At 38.4% G+C, this 24,176-nt stretch overlaps 1 protein-coding gene across 1 annotated transcript in view; it reads right to left on the bottom strand.

Annotated features, from left to right (window-relative positions):
* DOK5 (docking protein 5) overlaps positions 1-24,176 on the bottom strand; it is a 174,980-nt gene that overhangs the window by 87,900 nt on the left and 62,904 nt on the right. The window contains exon 2 of the mRNA XM_017536600.2: positions 6,080-6,187. Within this exon, the coding sequence (XP_017392089.1) occupies positions 6,080-6,187 (108 nt within the window). The remainder of the gene's footprint in view (positions 1-6,079; positions 6,188-24,176) is intronic.

Raw genomic sequence — 24,176 nt, forward strand, 5'->3', positions numbered from 1 at the left:
CCTGCCTCAAAAAAAAAAAAAAAAAAAAAAAAAAGAAAAGAAATGAAAAGACATATTGTAGACAGCAATGTTGGAAGAGGAAATGTTTTACATGAGAACGAAACAGTAAAAAAGAATGAATCATTAATACAGAAAAACTAATCACACACACAAGTTGGGTAAAATTCCAGATAAATAAATTTTAGGACATTAGCTCACTGTGCAGAACCTAGAATCCTATTTTTGCAGAGAGCAAGAACAAGGTCTGACATTGAGTTTAGGAGATACAAGTGACCTCATCACTATAAAGGATAGAATGACAGAACAAATAAGGCTAAATGTGTTTGGCAGAATAAAAATAATAATGGCAATTAATCCCTATAGTGAGAGAGCTGTTCACTTTTCAAATACATTCACATTAACCCTGATTTTGGTACAGTAGAAATGATCATCCCTAGTGGTTTACTGTTGAAACAACAATAACTTAACACGTAAAAGCTACATATCCCAGACTATATTCCCTAGAAATAAAATTTATTTGTTCCATGGAACACATGATTTTAAAAAATTAGTTCTCATGGCCCAATCATTTTGGAAATGCTGACTCAGAGTCACTTCAATTTCTTTTTTTTTTTTGAGACAGAGTCTCGCTCTGTTGCCAGGTGCCAGGCTGGAGTTCAGTGGCACGATCTCGGCTCACTGCAATCTCCACCTCCCAGGTTCAAGCAATTCTCCTGCCTCAGCCTCCCAAGTAGCTGGGACTACAGGTGCACACCACCATGCCCAGCTAATTTTTGTATTTTTAGTAGAGACGGGTTTTCACCATGTTGGCCAGGATGGTCTCGATCTCTTGACCTCGTGATCTGCCTGCCTCGGCCTCCCAAAGTGCTGAGATTACAGGCTTGAGCCACCACGCCCGGCAGTCACTCCAATTTCTTAACTGTAGGAGACTGTGAGGGGCTGCAGGGGGTTAGGCATCTCAAAGATGGGGCCGCTAATGTTGCCGTTCCCAATTTCTTTGACTACACAACATTGTTAATCATGAAAGGCTTTTTTGTACACGTTTTGGGAAACGCTAAACACACGATTTGCTGGACTTGTCCTTCTGGTCCAAGGTGAACCGAATCCCTGCAGACTCAGCCCTATGTGATGATGAGGAAGGGAAGGTGTGACTTGCCTTAGAGGCCACCTTTACACAGAAAGAGGTTGATGTGTCAGAGACATATACCATGGCAAAGGTGGGATTGGAACTCAGGCTTCCTAAATCCAGGACAGGCATACTTCCACATTATTTGCCTTGGTCTCTAAAGTGGTAGATGGTCTTCCTTCCATTCAATTTCCTCTTAAGCGTTACTCATTGAAAAAGTAAAACTATGCACACAAACTTTTGGCTGGGCATGGTGGCTCACGCCTGTAATCCCAGCACTTCGGGAGGCTGAGGTGGGTGGATCACCTAACGTCAGAAGTTCAAGACCAGCCTGGGCAGCATGGTGAAAACCCATCTGTACTAAAATGTACAAAAATTAGCAGGGTATGGCAGTGGGCACCTGTAATTCCAGCTACTCGGGAGGCTGAGGCAGAAGAATCGCTTGAACCCAGGAGACGGAGGTTGCAGTGAGTCAACACAGTGCCACTGCACTCCCGCCTGGGTGACAGGGTGAGACCCCATCTCAAAAAAAGAAAAAGTACAACTATGCACACAAACTTTCAATCCCTTCTAATTAGAATAAGCAACATTATTTTCTAAATGAAAACAGGGAACTGGTGTTTAACAAAAAGGTCAGGAACTATATTTAAAGTCACCGGAGCCTTACTATTGTTGCAATGACAGTTAATCAAATCCACAGCCATCTCTGACAGCTATGGGTGCTTGAGGGGTGCTTCATGGAGGAAGTAAAGAAATGAAAAATGAATTGTTCTATATATGCATTATTCATATCTTTATTTTCCAATTTTTGCAAGAATGTACCTTGAGCTACATTTTCAGTGAGGGGTTACCAAATTTTTAAGTCTACAGTCTTTTTCTTATGTTGAAACTTCTCAAAAGAGTCAGATATGCAAAACTGGCTTTTTTTTTCTTAATATCTTTAAAAATAAAATGGAAGAAGTACTGTGCTCTTATAAATGCTACAGATTTCCTACGGGAAGGATATGTCTACATGCACCACACCACCTCTATATTGATCAAACAGCATGATGTACATTTCCTCATTTCTTTTGGAAATTGATTTATTTATATTAGAATAAACTCTAAAATTTGGTCACGGTGTGCTACTTATAACCCCAGTATTTTATTATCAAGATTCATAAATTACACAGCATTTAGATGAAAAATGCATATCTCAGAATTACTCCAACTTTTTATATGCCCCAAGAGATTAATACTAAATGTATCAGATCTAAAAGAGTAGAGGATGAATCAGCTACAGGAATTCATCAAGGGCTTGGAGGCTAAATGTAGATAATTCTTCCGTTCTAATGCTTTGAACTTTGGTTAATGAATATTATAGATGAAAGAGAATGTGGCTTACTAAGTTCCCCAAAGATATACATATTAAATTCCAAAGCCAGCAGGTAGAAGTCTGAATAGGGCAAATTTGTCCTCAACTTCCCTTTATTCATTTCACATTCAAGTAAGAGCTTTTTCATCCATTTTAGTTTTATATTTGTCTGTCCTAAAACATCCAAATCCTGTTTTTTTTCTGTCTCCATCACTGCCCATCCTATTTTCTCCAAATCAAAATTCCTTTTCCTGGTTTCAGACGCCTCAAATGCAGATTTCTCCTGTTAAGCTAAATAAAAGTATGACACATAGACATCTGTATGGATTCCATTTCCTCTATTGATAACATGTCTTGCTTTTTAGCCCATACTTTTAAAAGTATTCACTGGCCAGGCATGGTGGCTCACGCCTGTAATCCCAGCATTTTGGGGAGCTGAGGTGGCCAGATCACCTGAGGTCAGGAGTTCAAGACCAACATGATGAAACCTCATCTCTGCTAAAAACATAAAAATTAGCCTGGCGTGGTGGCAGGCACTTGTAATCCCAGCTACTTAAGAGGCTGAGGCAGGAGAATCGCTTGAACCTGGGAGGCGGAGGTTGCAGTGAGCCAAGATCCCACCATTGCAGTCCAGACTGGTGGACAACAGTGAGACTAAGTCTCAAAAAAAAAAAAAGTGTCTTAAACTTTGTGTTTGATTCTAGTAACTAATAGTGAATCATGTCCCCTGTTCCCCCCACGCTCAAAAAAAAGATCCCTGTAGACCTTATTTTATGTGGGGGAAAGGAGAAGACAAAAGGAAACAACCAAGCATGTTATGTTATGATGCCCCCTAAGAAGAGCAATAAGAGGGATGTGGAAGGAGTGAGTAGGTTGGTTCAATTTCCAACAAGGGAGTCAAGAAATGGTCACACTTAGAAGAGCAATTTGAGCAATGCCCTGAACAAAGTAAGGCAGTAAGCTCTAAGGGTAACTGAGGGAGAGCATTCCAGGAAGAGGGAAGAGAAGGTATAAAGGGCAAGAGGCGCTTGGCATCTTCTAAGGAAAGAGAGGAGCCTGGGGCACCTAGAACAGAGGAAGGTGGGATTCAGGAAACTCAGAGATGAGGTTAAAAGGGCAACAGGAAATCAAATCAATCACATAGACCAGGGACCCTGCGATTACATGATTTAATGGGTACTGACCAGTACTGGTCTGTGGCCTGTTGGGAACCAAGCCACATAGCAGGAGGTGAGCAAGCATTTCCACCTGAGCCCTGCCTCCTGATTCTCAGAGGAGTATGAACGCTCTTGTGAACTGTGCATGCTAGGGATCTAGGTTGTGTGCTCCTTATGAGAAGCTAATGCCTGATCATTTGAGGTGGAACAGTTTCATCCCGAAACCAATCCCACCCCAAACCCCATCTGTGGAAAAATTGTCTTCCACAAAACTGGTCCAGTGCCAAAAAGGTTGGGGACCATTGGCGTAGACCATTATAAGACCTTGGCTGAGGATGTTGCAGCAAAGAATATTGTGATGTGATACAAGTGTCTTGAACACACGCTACAGGCCCAAGAATTCGACAGCCCGCTGCCTAGGGCCCCAGTGGTGGCAGGACAGGCTGTGAGCTGTCTTCAGAGTCTCCACACATTTTGAGCATAGAGCCAATACCATTTGCTGATGGATAGGATTTGAGGAGTTCTTATATTCCTTGCTTATCTTCTTTTTTCTCTTAGGTATATATAGGTCTGTCAGTAAAACATAGCTTATTTCTTATTTTGTCTACATTCAGAAAGGTTGGCATATGGAATTGTGAAGAATCAGATATTTCCAGACATCTATGGAACTCTACCAAAACAAAAAAGACCAATGGCCCTACACAGTGACAAGACAGTGCACGGGCTTGGGGTGAATGCCAAAGTTACAGACCGGCTAAGGTTCTCAAGGGAAGACCTGATGTGGAACTGTAATTTCTGGCCACCTAAAGCTCTGTCTGTGTCTAGATAACAAGCCAAACATATTCCTGAGTATTTTGATTCTCCTTTTAAGAAATAGCTGTTTGAGCAAAAATAAAGCAAGTCATCCCCATAGCATTGTTCACCATCTTGTTATTACGTAAAATACTGGGTATATGAGGGATAAGTGGGACATGATACATCTGGTTCAAAATGACTGGATACAAATAGTTTGAAGTGTTACAGAAGTGGAGAATTTGGCTCAAGATTATTTGCAGGGTTCAGAGTTATGCCATCACGGGCTTCATGGAACACTGTATGTAAATAATACATTTGTAATTCAACAACTCCTCCTTGAGAGTAAAACATATACATTTGAATCGTGTCATTTCATATTTGGTCTATGAAAGATAAATGGTAGAGAAAGTCTGGACTCAAAAAGGTATAAGTGGGTTCTCCTTTGGAGAGAAAGAAGGCTAGGAGTGGGAGAAGCTTCATGGGGTGACGGGGAAATGAAATGCATGGAGGATGCCACCCCTGACTCCTTCTCTACCTGTCCCAAAAGCTTGTTTTGTGCTTATTTTTCCCTTATGTACATACAGATGTACCTATAAAGTATGGCACAGTCCTTATTTCTCTAATTGGAGAAGAAATGCAGCCTCCTCTACCATTTTCATCATCATATAAACCAAGGTGTCAACATAGACCCTTTGTAAGATGTCGAAAAGTCACTACTTTTGGTGAATTTGCACAAAAGGAAAAACTGTTCACTTCCCCCACCTCGCCAAGTTTCTGTTCTAATAGATCGACTGGTTTCACATACAATTTTAAATGGCAAAGAAGCCTGACCCCAGTAAATTCTCACCAAATGAGGCTTAAAGACTCTTCAAGATGGGAAGCCAGAATTAAAATATTCTATCATAAAAATAAGCATAGTTCCCTCACAGACAAAAGAGTAGTATTTTCTCCATATGAAAATAACCAGAGCCTCAGAAGAGTGTTAACCATGTGCTTTCACACGTTTTCATGAAAAAAGAAAATACATAGGCTGCGTGTTAACAAGGACCATGAAAAATATATTGCCATGTAGAAGGAAATACTTAGCTAATTTGTGAATCTAAGTGGTAAGTAAATCTTGTACTTACCTTAATGAGTTTTAACACACAGTGACTATTTTTAGTGAGGAAGTCTCACTACTACTAAGAAAATTTAGTCATCTAACTAAAAGAAACCAACAAATGGGTCGAACTTCTTCCTTGTCCACAGTTACCTGTTTTCTGCTCCTTCCCCTCCCTCCTCTCTCCCCAGATTCCCCAAGCATTGAATGAGTGCCTTTCTACATCAGGCAGAGTCCCAGATACAGTGAGATCTAGTCCTTATCTTCCTGGGGCTTCAGTGTAGGGAGTATAACAACATGGAAGTCCCATAGAAGAGACTGGAAAACAAGAATAGCAACAGCAAATAGTGAGAAACCAGAAGAGTCCCTTTACATTTGTCAATTACTTTCAACAATTAGCAAGCAGATGTTATTTTAAGGGTATTATGTCCTTAGAAAAGGTATTGCTTGCACCTTTGTTAAATAATTTAGGCAAGTTTTCAGACTCAATAATTCCAATTGCCTCCCTATAAATAGATCTCTGGAAGGCCACAGCAATGGAGTCTTACCTTATGATAACACCTGAAATATGCAGCACGTTCATCAGAAAATTTCTCCAGTCTTTTTGGACCTTTGCTTGAAGCTTTCTTGAATACTAACCAGCATCGTTGATAAATCTGGAAGGAAATACAAAGACTGAGCTTGGCATCTCCACTGACTGACATTTGCATTTAAATGTTTTCTTTCTGATGTTTTCACCTGTGAAATATTTGCAAGCCAGAAATGTGATGTTGCTTTGGGAAAATAAAGTTTTAAAAATCAAAATTGTTTCCACAATGGGCATATTATATGTCATGCAGACAATTACTGGAATCAAAAGAAAATCAGTATTTGAAGATAAATTTCTTCATGCTTTGATAGAAATATCACTGGCATATTTCAGAAAAAGTCCCAGAGATAAAAATCCCAAATAAGTACAAATAAAACAGACATTCAAGGCACATGTTAGAATTTCAAATGCAATTAAATCTGAAAACCATGGGCTTGGTCTGTGCTAAAGATCTCACTGCCCATCCTAGAACCTGACAGCTCATGGTTATCATCATGTGATATTCCTCATAATGGATGGTGAAGAGTTGGACCAGACACTAAACTAAGTAGCTAATGATTGGCTGATTAACACCAACCAGATTCTTGCTTAGAATATCCAACCCAGAGACTCGAAGCTTACTTCCAGAGGTGCAGACCAAATTGAAAGGTCAATGCTGGTAGGTTTAAACAGAGGTTGTTGGCCATGTTGAATCACTTGCAGGACAGTTAAACAGTGCAACCTGCTACAGGGAACTAGATCATTTCTACTCTAGGTAAAAGAGACATTTTAGTTCTTTGCCATTTTTCAATTCCTAATATTAAGATCTAGCCTTTCCTCTGGGTTTCTTGGAAATCATCTGTATCCCCAGGAACCCATCACCATCAACATCACTGCAACTTTTAATTAAGCTAGTTTGAATGGGGGTCTTCAAAACTACCTTGAAGAAAATAACTAGTAAAAAGTATACTAGTACATTAAAATATTAATAATGCCAAAGAGAGAAAATGTAAAGAGCTAATGAACAGATGAAAAACGATGTTCTCCAAAAGCAAAATAAAATGAGGCGTTTAAAACCTAAAAATTAATGACTATAAATTAATAGTAATATTTACTGATGGCAAATGTTTGAGTGATAATATTATGCTCCACTGATGATCTGTAAAGGCCATTTGACAATAAATAACCTTAAAAAAATAGAAATCTATCCTAAGGAAAAATCCCCAAATGCATCGAACAATACAAAATGAATTCCACTTTCAAGTGTAGATGGGTGGATGCTCTTCAGTCACAATTATCCTTGATCCATAAATCACCTTGAATTACCACACATATGTAATTTTGTAAATTTTGTATATTTGACCCATAAATAAATTTTATGTACTAGAAAGTTTAAGAACCTCTGAGCTAATAAGAAGAAACAAAACAAAGTCTACATAAAATATTTGTTTCCTCAAACCAGTCAATTTAAAAACCTCTTATAATTATATCATATCTGGCAAATGGGTGAGGAATTCAAATTTACTACTTGTCTGCAATGTTTAATATATTCCATTTTTCTCTTCTGTCTCAGAAACTTGAACGTAAATTAACTACTTTGTTCAGGGTGAAAAAATGAAATCCACTCTACTCTGAAGTTTAGCTCTAAATAAAAGGGTAAGATACATGTCTGATGCCACTGAATGTACAAAAAATGTTAGCAGTATTATTTACAATAAAAAAATTAGAAATTACTCACATTTCAACAATAAGGAGTGACAAAGTAAATTATAACACTTCTATGATATATAATGTAATATATTTACTTATCTATAGAGTAACAGTAGTTATTTATATGTAGTAAATATGGTACACATATAGTAAATATGTAGTACATTTGACGATATGTAGAATATATATATAATAAATGTTATCCATCTGTAAGATAACGTACATAATTATTTTACAAAAAATAGTGGCCAGGCACAGTGGTTCACGCCTGTAATCCCAGCACTTTGGGAGGCCGAGGAAGGCAGATCACGAGGTCAGGAGATCAAAACCAGCCTGGCCAACATGGTGAAACCCTTTCTCTACTAAAAATACAAAAAAATTAGCTGGATGTGGTAGTACACGCCTGTAGTCCCAGCTACTTGGGAGGCTGAGGCAGGAGAATTGCTTGAACCCAGGAGGCAGAGATTGCACTGAGTGGAGATCACGCCTCTGCACTACAGCCTGGGAAACAGTTCAAGACTCTGTCTCAGAAAAAAATAGTAATATGGACAATATACATAATATTTATATGGTAAATTATACTGCATCTATAATGCATATGTCATCTATCTGTAGGATAACATAGGTGGTTAATCTGAAACAAATTTCAGAAGGAATTTCCAAGGACATGGGAAAGTGTTTATATTATGTTATTGTCGGGAGAGGTGAAGCAGAATATAAAATTTCTAGGTCATAATCTCCACTATACTAAAAATGCATGGGAAAAGACCAAAAAAAAAAAAAAAAACCCAAAAATGTAACCATGTTTTCTCTGGATCATGAGAATAGGTTTTGGGTTTTGTTTGTTAGTTTAATAAAAGTTAATAATGTATGGCTGGGCATGGTGGCTCACACCTGTAATCCCAGCACTTTGGGAGGCTGAAATGGGTGGATCACTTGAGGTCAGGAGTTCGAGACTAGCCTGGCCAATGTGACGAAACCCCATCTCTACTAAAAATGTAAAAACTAACTGGGATGGTGGCACATGCCTGTAATCCCAGCTACTCGGGATGCTGAGGCATGAGAATCACTTGAACCCGGGAAGCAGAGGCTGCAGTGAGCCAAGATCATGCCACTGAACTCCAGCCTGGAGGCACAGAGAGACTCTACATAAATAAATAAATAAATAAACCACAAAACCCTGTAAATGAAAAAGGAGTCTGTTATTTCTTAAATACACAGAGGTGTTAGTATACTCAATTCTATTGGTTTTCATCCTGCACAGTTATTAAATCCACCAAGCAATATAAAAAAAAATGGAGACAAAGGTGGAACAGTAATTCAACGGATGAAAAGCAACCTTTCAGTGCACAGTACTGAGGCAACTAGACATCCACTGGGGGGGAAACAAATTTAAAAACTGTTGACTTAAACATTAAAACATCCACCTTATACAAACATTAGCTAAAAAATAGACAAATATCAAAAAAATGGTAAAACTTTTAGGAAAAAAAAAGAAAATGCATGGGCTCACAGTCTGGATAGAGTGCTTAGACCTGTTACCAAAAGCACAATCCACAGATGGAAAATTTGATAAACTGGATCTCATCAAAAGGAAAACTTTTGCTATGTGAAAAATTCTGTGAAGAGGATGAAAACACAAGTCAGACACTGGAAGAAAAGATGTATAAACTACATTTCTGACAAAGAACTAGTATCTAGGATAGGTTAAAAAAAAAAAAAAAACCTCAAATCACAACAGTAAAACAAACAAATAACCTAATTACAAAATGGGCAAAAGTCATGAACAGACATCTCACTGGAGAAGGTGTGCAGATGCTCGAGAAGCACATGAAAACATGTTCAATATCACTGCCTATGAGGGAAGTGCAAATTAACATCACAATGGCTACCAATACACATCTATCAGATTGGCTGTAATAACAATAATACCACCACCACCAAATGCTGACAAGGATTTGGAAAAATTGGATGACTCATACATAGTTGGTGGGAAGGTAACATGGTACAGCCACTCTGAAAAACAGTGGCAGTTTCTTAAAAAATGAAACAAGCAACACACAACCAGCAGTTTCATTCTTAGGAATTTATGACACAGAAATGAAAACTTATGTCCTCACGTACAAAAAAATCTGTATATGAATATTCATAGCTTTATTCAAAATAGCCAAAACCTGGAAGCCTCATAATGTAGAAGTCCTTCTATGGGTGAATGATTAAACAAACTGTGGTGCATCCTCCACATGGAATACTACTTAGCAATAAAAAGAAATTAACTCTTAATATCTGCAACAACTTAAATTAATCTCTATAAGAATTATACTGAGTGGAAAAAACCAAATCTAAAATGTTACATACTACATGACTGCATTTGTATAGCATTGTTTATGTGACAAAATTATAGAAATGGAAAAACAGATTAATGATGGTCAGAAGTTAGAAATGTGGTGGCAAGGGGCAGGGGGAGCCCAAGGATGTAGGTTTGAGCTGTAACAGGTTAACATGAGAGATCCTTGAGGCAATGGAACTGCAGCTTCACTACATCAATGTCAATATCTTTGTTATGATATTGTACTGTAGTGTTGGAAGGCTTTACTACCAGAGAAACTAAGTAAAGAGTATAGGAGCTTTTAGTAATATGTCTTACAATTTAAAGTGAATTTACAGTTATCTCAAAATAGAATGTTTAATTAAATTTTTTAAAAAGACAGTAAGATGTAGAGATATTAAAGCAAGATCTTAAAATTACAGCCTAATCTGACAAATGTCATCTACATTCTTCTCCAGTCCCTTTTTTTTGCCATTAGATCACAGTCTAATTAACCACTAGACTGAGTAACTTTAAGAAAGCAAGTTACAAGAGCCATTGGTAAGATTTCAAGCACAAAATCCCTTTCAGAGTGGAGATTCAGCCATGAAAATTAACATTCTCAGTACTATGGTTGGCAAGGAGAGTCTTATCAACATCTTGCTTATGTCTGAATAACAGATGAGACAATTGGCTCCCTTAAAATATTACCACCACCTGAGGACTGTAATTACAGTGGGAATGACTGTCACTCTGCTTATTCAGATAAAAGACGTGAAAAATACGTTTCTTGTTGTCATTCTCGTATTGGCAACCTCTTGCTTTTGTACATGCCCCAAGAATGTGCTCAGAAATTGAACATGATAAAGGTATGCAAAACTTATGCCTACTGCAAGAAAAAATATCTGCACCAAGAAAGATATTTTACATTGCCTCCATTTTCAGACCCAAACTTCGATGAAAGCATTTCTAACATTTTTTAAAAGGTGTTCATTTTCTTCACGGTTGAACCAGTATTTGCCTGGCTTATGTCCAAAAGCTGCTGAACGCAAGCTAAAGGTTCTTCAATTTCAGGTTGAAATTGAAGAAATGCCTGAAATTGACCCATCTGTATTAAGTCTAGGGGACTTTTTTCTCATTTCTTGTTTTTCTTTTGATTTATTAAGTAGTAAGGAGAAACGAAAACATTGGTGCGTTAGAAGATAAAGAAAACTCAAATTTAGTTTAGGAATAGGCAATCTATGACGTCAAACTGTAACATACAAACACACAGTACAAAAAATAGTACGAAAGTTGAAAGTAATGTGTGTAATCAATATCCTTCCTTTATTGTCATATATCAGGCCTCAGGGAGTCTCACCATGTGGTCCAGCATCACTCAGGATAATTGTTAAATATGCAGATTCCTAGAGAGAAATTCCAAAGTCTACTGAGTCAAAACCTCTTCAGGTGGGACCAGACAAATTTGCTCTCCACCATGTTTTCAGGTGTTTTATCTGTAATTTGTAAGTCAATGCCACAAATATTTATAAAGTACTTTTAGACGACGCTATGCCTCCCTCTTAGGGCTGCCGACAAAGACTTCTAAAAGTGCTTCAGGATGAGGGCATCTGAGATGGGTGGCTTCCAAAAGGTGGCACATGATGGTCTTTGAAACAGAGCAGCAGAAGCTGCCATTCTGAGTTTCAGAGAGACACTGAAGGTGAAATGTAATCCATTAAACTAAACTCGAAATTTCAACTGCCAGCACACTGTTCTAAGAACACAACACCAGAAGAGCCACCAAGTTTCCAGACCACTAAAAGCTTATCCTAAATATCTCAGTATTTAGAGAAAATAAAGCAGGAAGATTTACTAAATACGGTAGCATGTGGGGACTACTTGGATTAACACTGGCATTGTTTCAAAGAATGACAATTTGACAGTTTGAAAATAATCCCATGCACTTAATAGTTTAGGGCAGTTTTTAAAAATTTATTCATTCAACTGTCTCCTTTATATTTTATATAAATATACTTGTCATTTATAGTATTATTTAGTTAACATCAAATTGACTTTTTAAAATAACATATTTTTATGTTTTCTTCCTTCTTTTTATTCAAAAGAGAAAACTTTTGAATTTATTCTTTTCTTCCTTCTTTTTATTCAAAAGAGAAATCTTTTATTCCAACTATAATAGTTTCACCGGCTATAAATAGTAGTTAATCCAGGCTGGATGTGGTGGTTCATGTCTGTAATTCCAGCACATTTGGAGGCCAAGGTGGGTGAGTTGCTTGAGCCCAGGAGTTCAAGACCAGCCTGGGCAATATGGTGAAACCCTGTTTCTATTTAAAAAAAAAAAAAAAAAGTGTGGTAGTGCATGCCTGTAGTCCCAGCTGAGGAAGGAAGATCACCTGAACCCAGGGAGGTTGAGGCTGCAGTAAGTCAAGATTGTGTCACCCTACTCCAGCCTATGTGAAGGAATCTAAAAAAAAAAAAAAAATAGGTCATCCTAATGTAAATACACTGTATGAGAATTCAATGACAGTAAAATTTCCACATTGAAATATCTCACCCCTTATACATTCATGTTTCTCAATTTAGGACAACTGCCATTTGGGGCTAGAAAACTTTATAGTTGTGGGGGTTGTCCTGTACATGGCAGGACGTTTAGTAGCACCTCTGACCTCCACCCACTAAATGCCCATAGCAAATTTTCTTACCTCCACTGAAAACTAAAATTGTCAAAAATCCTCTGGGGGGTAAAATGAGAACCACTGCCACAGCTAAATGCATGCTGATCTGAAATTGTATATTTGAAAAATATGTGTCTTTGTGAATATCTTCAAAGCCTCTGATTTGAACAAGTCAATCCCCACAAGCCATTGTCAAAGCTTAAGCAGATAAGCACATCACACAGTTCCAACAACCTGAGTGGACAGACAGCAGATTTAGTAGTGGTACATGAAAATCTCATTCAGCCTGTACTTTGTTGTTTGTGGTGATGGTTTTATTATACTTAATTTTCAATCTTAAATTGTCACCAATCCATGTCTAATTTGTTCTACTTTTCCTTTGTCTTTTCTTCCTTTAAAATTTGACACTCTTAATAATTGCTTAGCCCTGGTTTAAAATCTCTAATATTTTGTATTGGCCTATTTTCCTAGTAAAGAATATTATAGTAGGTTTACCAAAATTTCCAGTTCCAAAAAGCAGCTGAAACAATTAAGAATTTGCTTAGAATTCCTAATTTTACTGTAATAGTAAGCCTTCACAATGTCTTGAACAGAGTCAAAATTATACTTCTAAAGGATTCAAGGTCAGTTATGAAGATAATGGCAAACTTTGATCACAAAATATCACGCAAATTATAGAGAGTAAGACAGGTCTGCTTAAGCCTTTATGATCTACCACAGGAGCTGGCAAACTTTCTGTAAAGAGCCAAAGAGTAAATGTTTTAGTCTTTGAGAGTCCCAAGGTCTGTATTGCAACTACTCAACTCAGCAGATACAGCAGGAAAGCAGCCATAGAATATATGTAAGTGAATGGGTGTGGCAACCCTCTAATAAAACTTTATTTACAAAGCCAAGCAGTGGGCCAGATTTGGCCTATGGGCCATAGTTTGCCAACCTCTGGTCTATGGTAGTATTTCTCAACTCTTTAAGCTCAGATCTCATAGAAATCTGTTTGACAAATCTCTCCAGGAAGAAATAAAAGTTATTATGCCTTTGGCGGAATCCCTATACATTCCACATCTCTCCACAAGTCAAGATTCTACTCCAATCAAATTATATTAATATGTTGACTTGAGGCTTTTTCAACCCCCTCCACCAAATGTCTGGTCTCCCTATCCACTACTGGGGAGTCACTGTTCTGCAATTAATGTGGATGCCATCCCGAAGAGCACGTTCTCATGCAGACCCATTAGCAAACCTATCTCTAGCACTGGGCTGCAGTTGGGTTTCTATAGCCTATGAAGTAAAGGCACAACTTAACTAAGTAGTTGAAAATTGTTTTCCATTTTGCTAGGATTCTCTTTCTGCAATCACATAGACTTTTTCTTCTCAGAGCATTCTCTCCAGAGTCTAAAGATATATATCCTCACAGTGCTGACTGGATTAGCCTCAGTTCTCATATGCTACTCCTATTTGCACCTACTTTACAAATCAAATCAAATATTTTTCTTAGGCAGGATGTTAATATCAATGCCTACCTAGCATTGGCTGAACTCTTTTTCTGTGCACTGTGGAATGCTGAGCCCTTTATGTGCATTATTTCAATTAGTCGTCCCAACATTCCTGTTTGGCAGATTCTATTATTATTCCTATTTCACAGATGAGCAAATTTTGTTTTAGCGAGGTTAAGCATATTACTCAATGTCAAAAACTAGTAGAACTATGCCAGGGTTCCAACCTTTGTTTGCCTGAATCTGGAAAATAAGCTCTTAAGCACTACTCCAGGATCTTTCTCAGAAAAGTTGTACTCTTAGGGATGCATAAACTCATGCTGATGGTCGATCCATCTGTAAGAAGTTTATTTTCACACTTACCATGATCTAAAAAGAGACACTTAGTTGTAACCATATGCTCTTTCGTCTGGACGACTACTTTATAGATAATCTATTTCAGTGTGACATTTGCATTTGTGATTTTAAGTTCACTCACTGGCACTAAGTGTTCACCCACGGTGATAGTTTTGAAGGGTTTTTTTGTGAAGCTGGGGTCTTAAGACGTTAATCCAGGACTCCATGTATCCTAGCAATCTGCCATAAGTATTTGCTTTGAAAAAAACTCCATATTATCTCTCCTTAAGTGGCAACATAGTCAGTGTCTTTGACAGAAGCACAGAAACCCAAGCTAAGTATTTTTCTAACTATATTAGAATTAGATGTTACCTCATGCAATTTCTCAATTCTTCTTAGACTTCCTTATTTCTCTAACTCTCAGCCTCTTCCTCTTCATTTGCCATGGTGGTGGCAAACTAGTGTTCAGGCTAAGTGACTCCCCACTGGCCTGGATAGTCCACTACCTGGGGCTGACCAGTCACTTCTCTATGAGTGCCCAACCCTCCCATTTGGCTGACACTATTGTCTCAGGCTCCTCTGTCACTTTCAGGCTTTTCAATAGGCACATAAAATGGTGTGGGTTGATACAATCTAGAAATCAAGGGTGGAGATGTTAACCATGGAGAATCAGAAGATAGGAGCTTGCCCCACAGGTAATACTCCTCCATTCCATCTGCCATTTTCAGTAAATTTCTCCTGCAATATAAGAGCAAAACTATCTTTGCAAAAATTATGACAGTGAGAAAATTAAGACAGTGAAAGGGATTTGATCTAATCAGCTCCCATCTTGCCTTTAACCTCAAAACTGCCCTTAGTCATTCTTGGGCTTGGGCCAACCTAACATTGGGAGAAATTTAGTTTATGATCTAAATGATAATCACTTTTCTTCAGAACTAAATGGCTTTTGTAAAGCTTATGAAAGACCACCAGGTTAGGAGGATGAGAGGAGCTATTCCGCTAAGATGTACGTATAAAGAATTACCAGCCATTATTCTGGCAGTCAAGGTTTGCAGCTTCTTCAATTACTCCTGCAGATAACACCACTAATGTAGAGCCTAAGATTGGCCCTTTGAGTTATCTTTTCAGGCTTTTGCATGGCTGACCACCAATAGCCCCACCCAGATTCATGACTCTTGACTCAAATGATTCTGTGGTCCCCACCCAGCAGTGGACTCAGTGCACAAGGACTGTTTTCCACACTCCCTTGATTGCATCCACAACCAATCAGCAGCACCCATTCCTTTGCCCATTAAACTAACCTTGAAAAACCCTAGCTTCCAAATTTTCATAGAGGCTCTTATCTCCTGTTCAGCCAGGTCTGTGTGAATTAAACTATTTCTCTATTGCAATTCCTCTTTCTTGATAAATTGTCTCTGCCTGGGCAGTGATTAAAATGAACCCATTGAGCAGTTACAAGAGCATTGGGCTGGAGGATCTCTGAGGCCAAGAAGGCTAGAAGTTTCCAGTCCTATGAATGACTCTTTCATGACAGGATTTCATAGTTGGTGCTTGAAGACTGCAAAAGAGTGATTTCTATGGTCTCCCCCAATCATAATATACAGGCTGCTACCAATTCTACTTACCAAAATAATGAGCTGGGTCAGAATCAAGTATTTTATGAAGGGGAAAAAAAGATCTTTTTAATGAGTAAACAACATGATTCTATGCCTAAGATTCATGTATGCCCTTCATTTGTAAGGAAAGAAATGCTAATTTGGAGAAAATTGCACAGTGGGTATGAAGATACATTTTAAATTCACTGTAAAGAAAAATACCAGCAAAAATGGGATAATTAATCATAAAATAAAATATGTAGAAAGAGAATTAAACATACGTAAAAATCCACAGGGAATAAATTACCTATGTCAACCCTTTACTGGTGGTGAGGTAAATTAGCACAACCTTTCTAGAGGCAAAATTATGTCTACAGTTTGACCCAGAAATACTACTTCCAGGAACTTCCCTTTGAGGAAATAATTAAGGAAATAAGCACATATATGGAAATAGGGTTATTTGGATAAAAAACTGGAAATACTCAATGTTTCAGAGGACTGGTTTAATTAATCATGGCAAATCTGCAACCTCAAGGTTACCATCATTGAAAATGATGTTGTAAAATAATATGCATACCATAGAAAACACTATGAGTAAGCTATTAAGCATATAAAGAAGTTTGTCCCTGCTTTTTAATCTGTTTCTCTTCTAATTTATATACGTATACACTCATTCTGTAAATAAGGTGCAGGTTACAGTTGCTCACACAAAATATGAGCTATATTTATTCCTCTGTTTCCCTCTCCTCTCTTTCTCTCTCTCTCTCACACACACACATACACAGCAATTCTAGGGAATAATCTGTGGTTCAATAGAAAACTATGCACTCTCTAGCAAGCACCTTTTTAGAATTATCTTCTTTTTATTCCATGGGAGCTATTCTACTTCTCTGTAAATTGTAGGAAAGCAAAAAGAATGCAAAATTTTTCTAGTCTATTAAGAGGCAAATTATGTCCTGTCCAGTAGAGGTTCAGCTGAATCCCACCCGCCCCACCCTCAGTGTCGATGAAGCTAGATTTGCCTCCTTTTGAATATTCATTTCATCATCATTCTGGATATACAAATGTGTGAGTTCTTTGAATTACCCTTTGAATTAGTTATAATATTCAACTTTGTTCCCTCATTTAATTAATGAGTTAAGTAGAATCTTCAACACATGTTCATTCTACATTTGTATGAAAGTCATAATTTTATCTGTTTTGAAAATTATCTTTAACACAATTCATCAATCACCAAATTCTGTGTATTTTTACCCTCTAGCTAAACCTGGAATATTTGTATTTCTCGATGAGGGACTGCCACTCTAATCTAAGCCACCATCTTCTGAGTTTCAGAGAGCTCCCCGTTTTATTCTTGCTATTTTGCAATCCATTTTGTACCTAACATCTGGGGTGATCTTGGCAACGCTAATCTGAACACATTGCTCCTTTACTCAAAGTATTTCTGTGGCTGACTGATGCCTTTAGTGCAAAAATCAATATCTTAACAAGATATTCCAGAACCCTTAAGAACTAGCACCTCCCTATGTTATAACCTATTTTTCAGCTTCCTTCATTTTATATTCTTCTTTCATAAATATATGTCCTGTAGTTTGTGTTTTTTGTATAATAAAAAATGAATATATTATTTTGAAAACATTCTCATGCAATCAATATCTGCCAGGAACTGCTCAGACCATTCTTGCCACACACAGGGAACCCTTCCTTTGTCAGTGCAAAGTTGGCCCGTGTCAACCAAGCTAGCGCTAAAAGAGAAAGTTATATATGCTTTTCCTTCTCTCTCTCCAATGTCCTTCTCTTCTCCAAAGCAGAAGCACTGCAGAAAGAAGCCATAATTTGTTCTATTTATTTTTCTAGCTTTGATTTCTAACTAGTTTTATAGAAAAATGTAAACATACTACCCTAAAGAAATGCCAGAGAATCTAAAATACCGGGTAGACATTCTATTTAAGCAAAAATTTGAGAGCTGATATCATTCCTTAATTCATTCAACAAATATTTATTGGTTGCAGTGAACTGAGATTGCACCACTGCACTCCAGCCTAGGCACAGAATGAGACTGTCTCAAAAAACCTAAAATAAATAAATAAATAAGTAAAGACATTGGCTTTTTCTCTGCCTAAGACGGGAAGTGAGACGAAGAGTTGAACTGAAGTGACATAATCCAACTTCAGTTACCGTAGGCCAGGAAAGGCACAGGTGGGGGAACCAGTTAGAGGGGGTCACAACATACCATGCAGGGGGTGACACTGACTTGAACTAGGATGAAAGTGGAGGAGAGGTGGAAAGTGCTAAGAATCTGGACATACTATGAAATTATAATCAACAGGATTTGCTGATGGGATTGAATGTAAGGGTAAGGGCAAGAAAAAAGTCAAAGATGATTCCAAAATATTGAGCTCAAGCAAGTGGAAGAATGGAGTTTCCATTAGCTGAGAAAGCCTGGAAAGGGACGAAGTTTGGTAGGGAGGGTGTGGAATTTGGGGATGGGTACATTAAGCTTGTCACACCTATTAAACATCTAAGTCTGTATAAAAATTATATTATTATTAAACATAATTAAGTAGTTCTGTATATGTTGTGTATATGAAACTGTATCTACAAGATTTTATTGTACTCTATACATGAAATTTATTATCTTCCCTATAGAGCTGTTGTGAGAATTGAATAAGTCGGTGCATTTAAAGTACTTAGGGTCAGGCACAGTGGCTCACGTCTGTAATTCCAGCATTTTGGGAAGCCTCAGTGGAAGAATTGCTGGAGGCCAGGAGTTTGAGACCAAACTGGGTACCATGGTGATGCCTCAACACCAGGAAAATAGAAAAATAAAAAATAAGCCAGATGTTGTGGTACACACCTGTGGTCCCAGCTACTAGGTGGGCTGAGGTAGGGAAGGATCACTTGATCCCAGGAGATTGGCTGGGAGTGAGCCATGCTTGTACACTGCACTCCAGCGTGGGCAACAGAAATCCTGTCTCAATAAATAAATAAGTTACATACTTAGCATATTGGTTGGTATATAGTAAGCACTCCATAGTGGTTAGCAGTTCATACCATCCAGCTAGGTGATGATTTGCATGCAAACGAGGGCAACACATATTGTTTCCTTCATTTACTCACTGATTCTGCAGATATCTACTGAGCACCTAGTATGAGCTAGACATTGTCCCAAGCAACGAATAAAGAGCAGTACACAAAGCAAAGTCCAGAAACTTTACTTTTTATTACACAGGGACAAATAACCAGGTACCCCTGCCCCTCACACAATGCCAGGTCTGTGGTAATAATGATGATAGACTATCTCTGCAGACCCCTTATTTTGTGGTATGCACTCAATAAGTATTTTGGTAGAGTTAAAAAAAGCAATGATGTTTCTGGGGCTTCCAAAGGGACTTCCAGAGGGGTCTTCTGAGTAGTCGCAAACACTAAATTCCAGTTGCTTAGCCTGCCCTATATAACTGACCCCTGCCTACTCATTAGGTCTCATATCCCACCACTTTCTACTTCACTTATGATAGGCCAGCCTCCAACGTGTTATGTGCTTCTCTGACAAGAGATGAGAGAATAATTTCTCCCCTGCAGGGCACATGGTTGACTCCTTTTCCTCCTTCAGGTCTTAGGAGGAATTTCTCTATCAGTTAGCTATTTTTGCATCACCAGTCGCTCCAAAGTTTAGTTTCTTAAACAACAATTTATCACTTCCCATGAACATAACTGTTGATTGGGCAGTTCTGCTGATCGGACTTGGCTTCATTAATCATGGCTTGGTTCATTCATGCATGCCTAGTCAAGTCCGGGGTTGTCTTGAGGTTGCCTGGAATGACTTGGCGCTGCAGCTCATGGTGTCTAATTCTCCAGTAGCGTATCTGGAGCTTATTCTCCTGGAACAACCAGGAGCCCATGAGAGCAGGCAGAAACCAGAAATGCCTTGCATTGTTTAATTACTCTTTTTATTTGGAGATAATGGTAGAGTCACACGCAATTGCATCAACTACTACAGAGAGATCCTAGCTATTCTTTACCAGTTTCATCTAAGGGAAACATCCCTCAAAACTATAGTATAATAATACAGTCAGGATACAGACGTCGGTACAGGCAAGATTCAGAACAATTTCCATCACCACGAGGACCCCTCACTTGCCCTTTCATTACCACGACCACTTCCTCCCTGCCCCATGCCCTCCTTAGCCCCTGGCAACCACTAATCTGCTCTCCTTTTACATAATTTAGGCATTTCAACAATGTTATATGCATGTAATCAAACAGCATGTAACCTTTTCGGTTTGGCTTTTTTCATTTAACATAATTCTCTACAGATTCACCAGGTGGTGATACTCCATGGTACTAATGTAACACAGTTTGTTTCTTCATTTGGTCACTGAAGGATATCTAGGTTCTTCAGTTTCTGACTTTTATGAATAAAGCTGCTAAGAACATTCATACACATATTTTTGTGTGACCAAAGTCACCATTTCTTTGGGATAAATTTTACTACCCTTAACATAATTTTACTTCTCTTATTTATAATTGACCTAAATAATTTTTTCTATATCCATTTAGAAATATAGAAAACAGTGTTTTAATTTTCACTTCAACCATCAAATCTAATTTAGTAAGCTTGAGAGGGGAATGAAAACGTATTGTGTTTACCCATATTTTTGCTCACCAAGTGCCTTCTTCCCTCCTGATGTCCCGAAGTTTCTTCTTGTATTGTTTCTTTCTGTTTAGAAATCTTCATTCAGCCGGGTGCTCATGCCTGTAATCCCAGCACTTTGGGAGGCCGAGGCAGGTAGATCACGAGGTCAAGAGATCGAGACCATCCTGGTCAACATGGTGAAACCCTGTCTCTACTAAAAATACAAAAATTAGCTGGGCATGGTGGTACTAGCCTGTAGTCCCAGCTACTCAAGAGGCTGAGGCAGGAGAATTGCTTGAACCCAGGAGGCGGAGGTTGCAGTGAGCCGAGATCGAGCCGTTGCACTCCAGCCTGGGTAACGAGCGAAACTCTGTCTCAAAAAAAAAAAAAAAAAAAAAAAGAAATCTTCCTTAATTATTGTTTAAAGTAGACAAATTTGCTGGTGACAAATTCTCTTTATTTTCCTTCATCTGACAATGTCTTGATTTCCCCTTCATTCCTGAGGGACATTTTTGCTAGGTATGAGATCCTAAGTTGACAGTTCTTTTCTCTTAGCACTGAATGAGTAAACTTCCTTCTATCAAATTCTTTCAGCTATTATTTCTTTGAGTTCATTAGGTCCTCCCTACATGTCAATAGGTTCTTGGAAACTGATTTTAAGCAAAAAAACGTGCAAAATAAAGCCACGTTTTTTCTCACCATTTCAATGAAACAGCATTACTCAAGAACTTGCAGTACATCATTTCACTTAAAGTCGCAGTTTCCTAGATTCTGTCAGCAATGTTAGGTGGGGACTTCCCACGCTTCTCAGTCCCACGTCTCTCTCCTCCCCTTTTGGGCCCTGTGGACATGAACGTTAGATCTTTAGTTGTAATGCCACAGGTCCCTGAAATGCTTGTGATTTTTTTTCCCAGTCTGTTTTTTCTCTGTTCTTCCAACTGGGTGATTACTATTGTTCTATTTTGCCTCATTCTCTCTATTCTGATGGTAAGCCATTCCAATTTAAATTATTGTATTTTTTCAGCTCTAAAATTTCCATTTTTGTCTTCTTCATATCTAATTCCTCTTGAGAAAATTTTCAGTTTTTTTCCTCATGCTTCAAGCATGTTCGTAATTGCTCCTCACGGCATTATTATCACAGCTCCCTTCATGCCTTTGTCAGATAATTCTATCACCTCTGTGTTGGCATTCATTGTGGAATAATGGGTACTTTTTATTGAAACCTAAGTAATTGGCATATTATGTCGTGAGGTTCTAGATCTTAAATAAATCAGTTTCAACAGGATTCCTCTAATGTTGGTACAGGAGGGCAAAGGGTAGGAAAGACATCATCTTGGTGAAGTGTTGTGATAACTCATTACCATCCCACGATGGTGAAAGACAAGGTCCTTTACTTGGCCTTCATGGGAGAGGGTGGGGCCATAGTCTTGTCTTATCTTTTCCTTTTCTCTTTTTCTTTTCTTTTCTTTTCTTTCTTTTCCCCTCTCTGTTGCCAGGCTGGAGTGTAGTGACGTGATCTCAGCTCACTACAACCTCCACCTCCCAGGTTCATGCAATTCTCCTGACTCAGCCACCCGAGTAGCTGGAACTACAGGCACGTGCCACCATGCCCAACTAATTTTTATATTTTTAGTAGAGATGGAGTTTAACATGTTGGCCAGGATGGTCTCGATCTCTTGATCTCAGGTGATCCACCCACCTCAGCCTTCTGAAGTGCTGGGAATACAGGCATGAGCCACTGTGCCCAGCTCATAGGCTTTTCTTTAGTGTTCGGATGGTGTAGAGCAGCTCTTATCTAAAAGTTTCTTGCCTTGCTAGGCTGCCGCATTTCCTGGTCCTCTGGCCAGAGAGAGCAGGCTTTTGTGGGGACTCTTTCTGTCTGTGCCTGCTGGGGTTTCTGGGTTGCTGGCTTCTTCACCTCCACGTGTGGGATCTATGAGGCAAAAGTTAGTCTGGCTAACTTCTCTCCACCTTTCAGAGTCTTCTTAGGTTTGATTTATATTCAATGTCCCAGCTTTAAAGTCTCAGCAAGAGGAGTAAGAAAAGGTACACCTACTCACTGTTCCCAAAAGTGGAAGCCTGTAAATATTTTTATAAGCCTTTGCTGTGTCAAGCTTACTCATATTTTATCTCACTTGGTTAAACCCAGAGTCAGAACTGATGGAGACAATAAAGTCACAGAGCAAAGATTATGGCAGTGACTGTGGCCACTAATAATGTGCTCACAGTCTACCACGATGTCGCCATCTCAGAGAGACATTCCCACCTCCTAAATCTAAAGCAGCCCCCAGGCCTCCTCACATTGACTTCACATCAATATCTGAAATTATGTTGCTTACTGATTTGTCGGCATTTTTATTTTTTACCTTCCTCTTTAGAATATAAAAAACATACTATATTTTATTTAAATCACTTTGAATCCTCAAGGCCTAGAAGAGCATTAGGTTCTCATTTCTTTATCTTTGAATGGCTGAGTGAATAAACGAATGAGAAAAAAAATGAGTGGGCAAAAGTTATACTAAGAACGCATGAAATTCCCAGAATTTCATAAATAAGGCCCTTGGATCAAAAAGCCTCAGAATAGGCTAGACATTTCCAAACATTCCTTAACACATTAACATGAGAGATTCAGTTTAAAAAAAATAAATAAATAAGCCCAGAGGGCAGGCGCTGGGGCTCACGCCTGTAATCCCAGCACTTCGGGAGGCTGAGGCGGGTGGATCACGAGGTCAGGAGATTGAGACCATCCTGGCCAACATGGTGAAACCTCGTCTCTACTAAAAATACAAAAATTAGTTGGGCATGGTGGCACGTGCCAGTAGTCCCAGTTACTTGGGAGGCTGAGGCACAAGAATCACTTGAACCAAGAAGGCAGAGGTGGCCGTGAGCTGAGATCGTGCCACTGCACTCCAGCCTGGCAACAGAGAAAGACTCCATCTCAAAAAATAAAAAAACTAATAATAAAAATAAGCGCAGAATATGTAGAGTACAAATATTCAAATCATATTGAGAGACATTGTTTTAAGAGAACATTATTTTAAACAATTGTATAACACATTTTTCTTTAAAAAGTTTATTGCATCAAATGCTACTTTTTATATCATGGAGAAGGGTTCTGGTGGTTATTTGTCACTCATTGTTTTGAAATATCAGTGGGTTTTGTTCTAAAACCAAAGAACCTCACAATGAATAAATTCTCATATAGATAAAACAAATATAGAATATATTTGTTAAAAACAACCTTTAGCAAAATTGGAGATACATCACTCTACCATGGCAAAAAAAAAAAAAAATCCCAAATTAGGGACTTTGCATTAAAAAATGTCT

The sequence above is a fragment of the Cebus imitator genome, unplaced genomic scaffold, assembly GCF_001604975.1.
Source record: "Cebus imitator isolate Cc_AM_T3 unplaced genomic scaffold, Cebus_imitator-1.0 Scaffold99, whole genome shotgun sequence".
Taxonomy (NCBI): domain Eukaryota; kingdom Metazoa; phylum Chordata; class Mammalia; order Primates; family Cebidae; genus Cebus; species Cebus imitator.